General features: G+C 40.6%; 1 protein-coding gene across 2 annotated transcripts in view; it reads left to right on the top strand.

Annotated features, from left to right (window-relative positions):
• Positions 1 to 2,953: 2,953 nt before the first annotated feature.
• The window catches only part of LOC106519622 (cdc42-interacting protein 4 homolog), a 20,028-nt gene continuing 11,927 nt past the window's right edge, over positions 2,954 to 11,054 (top strand). The window contains exons 1-5 of one of the 2 annotated variants that reach the window (XM_014011368.1): positions 2,954 to 3,001; positions 7,739 to 7,854; positions 7,945 to 7,998; positions 10,351 to 10,498; positions 10,584 to 10,646. In XM_014011368.1, coding sequence (XP_013866822.1) covers positions 2,969 to 3,001; positions 7,739 to 7,854; positions 7,945 to 7,998; positions 10,351 to 10,498; positions 10,584 to 10,646 — 414 coding nt within the window. In that variant the 5' untranslated portion in view covers positions 2,954 to 2,968. The remainder of the gene's footprint in view (positions 3,002 to 7,738; positions 7,855 to 7,944; positions 7,999 to 10,350; positions 10,499 to 10,583; positions 10,647 to 11,054) is intronic. The other variant, XM_014011369.1, reaches the window with a different exon arrangement.

Below are 11,054 nucleotides of genomic sequence, written 5' to 3' on the forward strand. Positions count from 1 at the left end.
ATACAGGGCTTTAGAATAGTGATACAGTATCAGGAAATGAAATATCACGATAATTAAGTGTATTGATATTTTCTTACTTACTTACTTCTCATCACATAGAGATCACACTGGACCACTGAGTCCAGGACAGGACTGTGTGTATTCCAGTTAATCATTACCTCTCCAGTTGGATTCAGTGCTGCTGCAGCTGCTGATGAAGTTTCCCATCAGTTCTGCTGCAGTTAAAGACTTCAGCACTGACTGGGTGYGGCTGCTTGTGTTTATTGCTGTGATTGTGTGTGATAGTGGTGCACGCTGTGGCTTTTATGATATTTTATAGTGGAAATGTTTAAAACAAACGACACTGGAGATCAGATGTCCTGCAGGTACGATAGAGCCGATTTTTCCAAACAAAATCAGTCAAGTTACTCCCGTATTTCAAAGTTTGATAAAGCTGTTATCTCTCTTTTGTAAAGTTTTACGCTGATAGAGGTCAAAGGTTTCATTTATAAGCCAGTGCTGTTCCTCGAAGGCCACTATGCTACATGTTTTAGATATTTCTCTGCTCTTTGGCGTGTCTGCAGATGCCTGAAAATCACTCATTCATTCAAAACAGGTGTGTCGAAGCAGAGAAAACATCTAAAACATGCAAGAGAATGGCCCTCAAGGACCAGGATTGGGCACCACCGATTTAAACACATGAACCGAGTGRCATAGTGGACTTGATGGAGTTACTTCTTTTCTGCATCGCTTTGTTTTTACAGTTTTGGTCAGTTCGTACCTAGACTTCCATGGATGTTATCAATAACATCCATGGATGTTATTGATCCATGGATCAATAACTGTATTTATAGTTGATGATCTAAAACACTCCATAGTATTCATCTGATTAAAGGAAGTTTAATATGTAAGAGAGAAAAAAACTGAAATAAAAAGCAGTTACATAGTGGTAAGTACATGGGTACGAAAAGGTAATGCACAATGTGGGTGTATAAATTAGGGAAAACCCCAAACCTTTTTATCTATTTTATTGAATCAGAAACACTTTTAAATTTTATTTTATTTATTTATTTGCCTTTTGCACCATACATTTTTTAAAGAAATTTTCTGCTTATTTGAAAGGAAGCACTTTAAAGTTGTGTTATGTGAAGCTGTGGTCAGTAATCAGTGYCTTACCTGCAAGGGAGTGTTATAAGTTTGGATTATCAGGCCTGCATTGTCAGGGGGRAGTCATGCTGCAAAGCAGATTTCTGCCACATATTATTCTGCCAGAATCTCAACATGTTATGATGGTTTATGCAAACACTGATTTATAGGCTTTTACATGGCGTCCCCTTCAATCAAATAGACACTAATTGCTCTTTTAGTTTTGAGGAGAAAACTGGAGCTCCTGGAGAAAACCAAAGAGGAGAACAGGCAAATTGCRCACAGAAAGTTGTCACTAGGGTTTCAGTCCTCCAGCCTTTAAGCAGAGAGACAACAGGGCCTACCACTACTCCACTGTGTGATCAGTGTGATCAGGGATATTCAACATAACCATGTCAACATTTCATAACACCTTTTAGGAACTCTGTCTCATAAAAAATGACAGATTTTGAAAATGCACAATCATGGTAAAATAGCAAGTTTTAAAATGAATTTAATCTTTGTGAACTGAACTTTGTACCTGTTCTTGTATTTTGTGAACTTACACACAAGCTTACCATCTACGAACCTGACACCATCTGAATCCGAACAGTCGACTTCTGGTCATGTGGTTGCAATACGTTCATTTTTGCACACACCTTTCATAGTTCATGAGACACATGGGACAGAGCTCCTAGGAAACCCTTCCCACTGCTGGACTCGTCACAGCATGGGGTTCTTCCCGCTGGAGTCTCCACTCATATCCACAAATCGGTTACAGACAAAGCACCACTGTTTTTCAACAGACAGATTCCTTCATGCACAATGTCTGTGCTTTCGCCATCCATGAGTTTTAGACCATTTGACTACCTTTATAAGTGTCTGCAAAATGGACGGGAGATGGATTTAATTTCAGACAGCTACTCCTCAAAACTGTCCATGTTGTTAGGATGAACAATGATTGGCTTCTGAAAGCAGAGGAGTTGAAACGAAATGCAACCATTGCTGGCTGAGCACCTTTCAGCATAAACAAACTAGCCCATAAATTTCTGACCAATCACACCATAGTTGGTGCATTCACCGGTAAGAAAAAGTTCGGTCTGGGYTTTGTGTCAGGAAGAAGTGGGCAAAGCCACACAATTTTTGTCACGCAACCATGACAATGCGAGCCAAATCTGTGGCTTTGAATTGTGTAAACAGGAGCGATACTGCCTGCCAAAAAAAGTTGTCACTGAAAAAAGGTCGCACTCTCTAATATTTTGTTGGACCGCCCTTAACTTTGATTACAGCACACGTTCACTGTGGTAGTTTCAATAAGCTTCTGGATTTATTTCCATCCAGTGKTGTATTAATTTTTCATCAAGATCTTTTATTGATGATGGTAGAGTCTGACCTCTGCACAAAGCCTTCTCCAGCACATCCCAAAGATTCTCAATGGGGTTAAAGACTGGACTRTGTGGTGGCCAATCCACAACGCTTAACCACTCTTTCAAAATATGAGCCCCATGAATCGTGGCACTTGGAATATGGCCGTGCCATCAGGGAAGAAACAATCCATTGATGAAATAACCTGGTCATTCAGTATATTCAGGTAGTCAGCTGACCTCATTCTTTCAGCAAAAACTGTTGCTGAACCTGAACCTGACCAACTGCAGCAACGCAGAGCGAAGAAATAAGTTAAATACAGGGGGTGGCTTTTTTTTTTTTTTTTTTGGCTGGGCAGTGTATCCCTTGTGTTTAATGGATTGTGCAGTATTTAGCATTCACGTTCTCATTTCAGATTGACCTGTTCAGTGTGGATGGAGTGGTGGGTCTCAACTGGATTTAATCGGCTGTTTCTGAAGCGGCATGCTTCTCTCAAGMGATGGTGGTCTGTTTCCATTTGAAACAGGAGTTGGTAATGTGTCAGTGTTTGCATGGTTTTCTAAAATCATAGCATGCAACCTACATTGGCATAAAATGGAAAGTGAAACTAGCCTACACAAAAACGTCTATACGTTTTAGGAATTAACAGCTACTGTGAAAAAAAAAAACCTATTGTGGTAGTAGCTGACAGTAATTCACAAAAGATACTCCAAGCATTAACAGMTCGTACAAGCTTTGTATCATCACATGAGGCAGACTACAATGTTATTTTCTAATTAAACAAAGATGTTTATAGTGTAACTTATTTATTTCTCTAACTAAAAATTATCTTAATTTAACTCTGTTGTATCAAATAATTTTAAAGGTGAGGAATGTTCATAAAAAGAATACCAGTGTAACTAATAACTCTTTGTTACAGTACTTAAGTCAAAAAGAGTGGTTTGTGCACTCTAAAAATGAAGAGTTGAATTTATTTACTTCACCAAGTTATGTCAACAGGTTCAACTAAAACAAGTTGTGCAAATGTAAAGCAATTTACATACTTTCCTGATTATTCCAGCAGTTTTGTGACTTTTACTYAAGTAAAGTTTTTATCGGTGAAATTCATTTTTACCAAAGTTATTTTCTGTTAAGGTATTTTTGTTTTTACTTAGTTATTTCTTTCAAGAAAAAAAATCTATTTAGATCAAGTTTGTTGCTTTATTTGTTAACAATTAGAGGAACCAAAACCAAAGATTTACAACCAGATAGTCTTGTTTCGGTCGGCATCTCGCATTATGATGGAAATGAAGTGGAATCTGAGCTCAGATCAGCTGGGATCAGAAAGCTCTGCTGCTCCTGTCGTCATAGCTGGACTCGTCCAACTGGTTCCAGGGTTTGGAGCGGCCCCTGAGACCGTCACTCGCAGGGCGGAGGTAGACTGAGCTAACCATTATCTCATTCCTGAGACTCACTCTCTGGCTTTCTTTCACTCACACGTACACGCACATGTTTTACCCAGCTGAGGTGGGATTTACATGCAGGCAATGTGTCCAAGAGGTTGTTCCCTTAATCTGTCTCCACTAACAGCAGCTCCCACAGATTGTTCCTCAGCCAGATGATTTTCCCCCGATTGCCTTCCTTCCTTTTTCTTTGTGTTGGGGCAAAACAAAGGAACCACCCTGAGGGGCTATTTTTGTCCAAACTCGTTCTCCATGTTTACAGATTGTAAGCTAGGTGGTCACATTTTGTCTTCAGAAAACCTTTCCCTGTATGTTACATAAAGAAAGCGGAGTACTGATAACAACCGGTACCTGTTTGACCGGTTTCTCTTTGTTTTATGGATTTTAATGTGTGTAAACAGAAAGAGGTGAATGTTGAAAGGAAAATACTGTCGGTGAGCGCATTTTTCTCTGCTACACCCTTGCAGTCAAGTCCATGTTGGATTACGTGCACACTGAAAGGTTTCTGTTTATTATCTGCTGCAGAACCTTAATGTAATGTAATCTGCTGAGAATTTGTTTAACAAGAGGCCATCAAATCCTACTCTCAACCAAATGAGAAAATTTAAACATCGATCAAATCTTTTAAAGTTGGGTTCAATGAAAAAGTTATGAACAATTACTATCTTACCTGCTGTAGATAGGTCTTTGAGCAACCTCAGTTTGAAGAAACAGAGTTTTATCCTGACCAGCCAATCTGAGCAAGGCCAAGACCTAAATGGACTGCTGCCATCTCGAAATAATTCCATTCTTAAAACTTTCAAAGTTCATGGGAACGCTGGTTTACAAATCTTTTCATCACCAGAAAATTCACATTTTATGGGTATTCAAGCAGAAATACTATGATGTTCCTGCTGAAAGTGCTTTAAACCAAAAACAGACTGGATAAGTCACATCAATTCACYACTTCAGCCATTCAGTATAGGATGCCTCAAGATGTATTGTACTGTAATAACACAGTCTAACTATAAGATAAATCTTTATTTTTTTCTTTTTCTTTGTAAATCCCTTAAGTGTTAAATCAAGAGACAATTTCATCTTTATGCCATTGTCTTCATAACATCAGTGTGTGAATGTGTGTGTGAATGAATAATGTAACATGTCTGAGAGTCCTAAAAAAAGCACAATATAAGACTAAGCATTATTATTATTATTATTATTATTATTATTATTATTATTATTATTATTATTATGCCATTTTTGATCATAGATCTCTAGATATTTCTCAACTTCAAATCTTTCATTATCCATTTTCATACTTTTGATATGAAACAGCACTACAACTAAGCAAGAGAAAAAAGTATTGACAAAATAACATTAAAGCAAAAGAGCTAGTACACAAATGCACACTTCCAAGTGGACCGTGAGCACAAATTAAAATGTATTCTTTTAGGAATAGCAATGCTTCAAAATAGAGTCAGTGTTGGGAAACATGGAAATAACAGAGGTGCCTGCGTGTTACCCTTTAGGCTGCTCTGAAAGTGCTTTAAATATGATGCAACATAGAATAGAATAGAATAGAATAGAATAGAATAGAATAGAATAGAATAGAATAGAATAGAATAGAATAGAATAGAATAGAATAGAATAGAATAGAATAGAATAGAATAGAATAGAATAGAATAGAATAGAATAGAATAGTCTTTATTGTCCCGCAGAGGGGAAATTCAGGTGTCACAGCAGCATCCGTACAGAGGTTCACACACTAGTTATTTTACAAACTATAGATGCACACAAAACAAAAGTAAACACTGACTAGCCATGATACAACTACTAATAATAAAAAATATAATATAAAGAATTGTGCAAGGATAGAAAAAGATATGTTTTGTTTTAGAGACAGTAGACTATCAGAATCCAACATTAGGAATCAGAAATTGCCTGTTTTCTGTGCAAAACAATCTCAACAGACCAATAACTGTAAAGTGAAGTATCACAATGCAGACAAGAAACACAGATGTACAATTACAGCAGAGTAGTAGTGCAAATGATTGTTCAGTTGAGTGATGACAATGAATAGTAACAGTACAAATGATTGTGCAGCTGCAGGTGTGTAAACACTTATAGAGGGGGCATCCCAGCACAGAGCTGGCCTTCCTGATGAGCTTATCTAACCGCTTCCTCTCAGCTGTAGTTAACCTGCCGCTTCGGCTAACCACACCGTAGAAGATGGCTGATGCCACCACAGAGTCATAAAATGTCTTCAGGAGCGCCCCCGCACTCCAAAATACCTCAGCCTCCTCAGCAGGTAGAGTCTGCTCTGACCCTTCCTGTAGAGAGTGTCTGTGTTGTGAGTCCAGTCCAGTTTTTTGTTCAGGTGAACACCCAGGTACTTAGTCCACTATCTCAATGTCCACTCCCTGGATGTTCACCGGTGTTAGTGAGGTGGATCTGTGCCTGCGGGACTCCACCACCAGCTCCTTGGTTTTAGCAGCATTGATCAGGAGGTGGTTCTGCTGGCACCAGTCCACAAAGTCCTTTGTCCACTGTCTGTCCTCTGAGTCGTCCTCACCTGTGATGAGGCCGACCATGGCCGAGTCGTCAGAGAAGTTCTGTAGGTGGCAGTGTGGGGTGTTGATGGTGAAGTCTGCAGTGTAGAGGGTGAAGAGGAACAGTACCAGCACTGTTCCCTGAGGAGCCCCCGTACTGCAGACCAGTATGTCTGAGACAAAGCCCTTGTCCTCACATACTGCGGGCGGTCAGTCAGGTAGTCCAGAATCCACTGGGACATGTGGTGGTCCACTCCAGACTTCTCCAGCTTGTCCCTCAGAAGTCCTGTCTGGATGGTGTTGAAAGCACTGGAGAAATCAAAGAACAGGATCCTCACAGTGCTTCCAGGCTTCTCCAGGTGTGTCAGAACTCGGTGCTGGAGGTAGATGATGCCAGGCTAGTAGCCAAACTGCAGCGGATCCAATGAAGACCTTACTAGGGGACATAGATGGCTGAAGACCAGCCTCTTGAAGGTCTTCATTAGATGTGATGTCAGAGCTACCGGCCTGTAGCTGCTGAGGTCCTTTGGATGTTTGGTCTTAGGCACAGGTACCACACAGGAGGTCTWCCATAGCTGTGGTACCTCCTCCAGCTTCAGGCTCAGGTTGAACATAAATCCCATGATGCCACATTGATCTGCACAGCACCTCAAGAGCCTGGAGCTGATGCCATCATGACCTGCAGCCTTTCGCACCTTGATCATCCTCAGCTCGTTCCTCACCTGTGTTGAGAGGGACAAGATGGAGGTGGAGGAGGAAGAATGTGAGATGGAGTCCTCTTGAGTGAGTGGGGGTGATGATGGTCGGGAGCTGAGAGGTGTGAAGTCCTGATGCTGTGGGTTATAATCCTCTGAGGTGAGGGGGGTTGGAGGTGCAAAGTTCCGTGAAGGGAAGCCAGCAGTGGGTGGAAGACAGGCAGAGGAGACTGGGCTGGGGGAGGGGGAGGGGTGGGTGAACGATCACACCGGCTATGTGAAAATGTGAAATGGTGTCTATATAAACTGCTATGAAATTCACTTTATCTCAAATCCGCTTTAGTGTCGCTTTTAGCTTGTCCATTTGGTCAGAATAAAACAATTTCTTCAAACAAAGACTRCTCAAAGAGCTATCTACCGCAGGTAAGATAATAATGCTTCATAACTTCAGTTGAAAAGAAAAGTGCATTTCCCCATTTTAAGGCACTAACGCTGAGTCACCAAACTATGTAACTGGCTTCTGGCTGACTACACATGTCCATCTCACAGTGTTTCCCATGAACGGTATGTAAACAAGTGTTTGTCTGCGCTGTGCCTCTTACAGGACCAGTATGATGTCATCGACAAGCACACACAGTCCGGCCTTGACCTGGTGGAGCGTTACATAAAGTTTGTCAAAGAGCGGACAGAGATCGAACAGAACTACGCCAAGCAGCTCAGGTGGGCTCCACGTCTTAAAGCTCAGATGATTACAGAAATAAATCAACAGTGCATTTCTGCAAGCATGAATTTTGTTTCACTGTATGACAGGAACCTGACCAAGAAGTACACCAAACGAGGAGGCAAAGACGAGCAGGACTGCAAGTGAGCAAACACAGAAAAAGAAGTTTGAAACTCATCATAGCTGCAGCTTTTTAGGGAGATTTTTTTTTCTGCCACATAGAAGACCCTTCCTGGTAACGTGCTCATAAAGGTTGCATGATAAAATGCTGCAAGGCTGATGGTAAAGCTGCACGCTCATAACGTTTCCAAGATGGAGGAACGGCAGAGTTTTTTCAAGAAGTGAAATAACCAAGTTCAGAAATTTTGGTTCGCTCGTACTTTAAATAGCCAGGAAGGAAAAAAAGCCATGCACACATCTTCAATCTAAGCCTGCTGACTGTTATTTATAATATGAATCTAAATATATCATTCCTAAAACACAAAGAAAGGCTGTCTTTACATCAGAATTGTTTATATCAGCTACTCGAGAACAGTTCAGGGTGAAATTGCTGCTTCTCTGCCTTGTAAGGAACCAGAGACAGAGGGTTTGGACAACTGCTGAGGATGCTTTTTGCACGTGACGTAACCCACAGAGAGGAAGCTTCACTAAAGAGATTATAGAGTGCCCGGCCAAAAAAAAGGTCACTCTGTGGTATTTGGTTGGACCGCCTTTAGCTTTGATTACAGCTCACACTTGCTGTGGCATCGTTTTCACAAGCTTCTGCAATGTTGCATTGATTTTCTGTCCAGTTTTTTTTTTTTTTTTTTTTGGCGAAGATCTTGTGTGGATGGGAGATGCAGACCATTGCAGAAAGTCTTCTCCAGCACATCCTAACAATACTTAATGTGAGTTCAGGTCTGGACTCTGCAGTGACCGATCCTTGTGTGAAAATGACGTCTTGTGCTCCCTGAGGCACTCCTTTGTAGTTTGAGCCAGATGAATCCTGGCATTAGCATCTTGGATCACGTTCCTGCCATCAGGGAAGGAAAAAATCTATTGATGGATGGTCAGCTGAGCTCATAACGCTGCTGAACCTAGACAAGGCCAACTGCAACAACTCCAGATCATAGACTGCCCCGCAGGTTTGCCCAGTAAGCATGGATGAGTCACTTCACCTGCCTCTCCTGTTACCCTGATGCTCCCATCTCTCTGGAACAGAGTCAGTCTGGACTCGTCAGACCACATTCTTCAGTTGCACAGTTCTTAGCCTGATTGTAGTAGTTTCATCATTCTGTATAATGTGACACTTCTAAAGCAGATGAACATATTTTCCACGACCACAGGATGGGTCACTCATGCAGTAACTGTCCATTGGGAGGCTCTTATTTGCTGTGTTGAATCCAAGTGGTGACTTTTGTTTTGGCAGGGCAGTGTGTTTCACTGCTAGTTAAGAAACACCCACTTCTGGTAGAGTTTGCTGTGGAGCGAGAAGGTCATGGGAGTCTCTGCTCAACCCGCCGCCCTCACGACACGGGAGAGATAACAGAGATCACATCGCCAGAGTAATTAGAGGAAATGTTCATGCAGAAAATAAAGATGAAATGATTTTGATGAAGATGCAGATTAAGCTAAATTTTACCTGAGAGCAAAGATAAATCTGAGATTTTAACTGTAAATCCTACTCTGTCTGAAGTTTTACAAAGGTGGAGTGTAAATGTAACCTTTTGACTTTCTATAAATGTCAGTGTTTGTAAAAAATGACCGCGCAAAATCAAACAATTTTACAGTAAAAAGCACTGATCATTTTAACTCAATTTTTTTAAACTAAATGAAAGCATCACTATGTTACAGTAAGGTTTGATCTAGCCTTGATTTTTCTGTTTCAAATCAAGTTTTATTTCAAAACAAAGATGCCCTGTTTGTCTGTTAGCAAAAAAATCTTCTATACCACTGGCTCGAGTTTAGTGAAACTTTAGTGAAACTTCCAGTATTTCAACTTATCCATTTCAAAATAGCAGCCACAGCTAAGCAAACTTAGCAAACACAGAACAGGCTATAACTCAGTCATTTTTTTACAAATATAGAGCTCAAACTGGGTGTAGCCATAGCTAAGAGTCTTTGCCAACACATGCGAGTGCTAATAAGCTTGCAGTAGATTGTGCATAATATGTAGAAGTTTTTACCCAGACTCTCTTAACTCGGTCATCATACAATGATCTTGGTTTAAAACTCTGTCATGAAAGACCATATGAATTCTTTTAATTTCTGACTGATGCCATTCCTATGAGAGTTGGATCGATGCTGTGGCATGCTGTTCAGCCAGATTTGCAACATTTGTTTGCTCCTCGGTTGCATGATGTCCGCACTGAAACGTGTGGTTTTGTTTCCTACTTATTATAAACTAAATTTCATTCAACGTATTCCACCAACGAATCATGTTGTGAATGTAATTTCTGCCCACATAATTGACGCATATTTTTTTAAGTTCTCTTTTGCTCTCACTTCTGTTCTAGATATAGCAATTACGCATCTTTCCAGGACATCCTGAAAGAGCTGAACGACTATGCCGGACAACGGGAGCTGATCGCTGAGAACATGGTGGAAAAAATCTGTAATGACCTCAGCAGGAACGTCCAGGACCTCAAGCAGGAGCGCAAAACGGTGAGGGAGGACCTGGGGCGCCTGACAGGTGGCTGCGCTGTCATCAGAAGCTGAAGCTAATTAGTCACCACTTTTCCTTTCACAGTTCCTGTCGGACGTCAAGAAGGCCCAGCAGACTTTAGAAAGCAGCTTCAAACACCTGGAAACGGTGAGGCATTGACTGTTGAAACTTTTCTAATGAGGTTTGTTGTTCAGGAGCCACAATTTCTGTTAAAGCATTGCTTTACAAGTTTAATGTTGGCAATGTCTTATTTAAGGAAAGTTTTGTTAAGCAACCTGATTGGTTTACARTTAATTCTAAGAGAAATAATGTTAGAGTATGCTAATTTTTTTATATAACTAGAACAAAAAGTAAGGAAATTTGTGTTTGTTGGATTATTTCTTTGTTGAAACAATGGGCCTCATGCAAGAACATGTTCATATTCTTATCCTAAATTTCTCTTACTTTTGTTCGTACRAAGGGTTCGTACGAACATGTCACGTCAGATTCAACAAACTCTTCTATCTTCAGGAAAAGTGTGTAAATGAGCTGCGTAATTTACACCTGTTCGTATCC

The sequence above is a fragment of the Austrofundulus limnaeus genome, unplaced genomic scaffold (assembly GCF_001266775.1).
Source record: "Austrofundulus limnaeus strain Quisiro unplaced genomic scaffold, Austrofundulus_limnaeus-1.0 Scaffold80, whole genome shotgun sequence".
Taxonomy (NCBI): domain Eukaryota; kingdom Metazoa; phylum Chordata; class Actinopteri; order Cyprinodontiformes; family Rivulidae; genus Austrofundulus; species Austrofundulus limnaeus.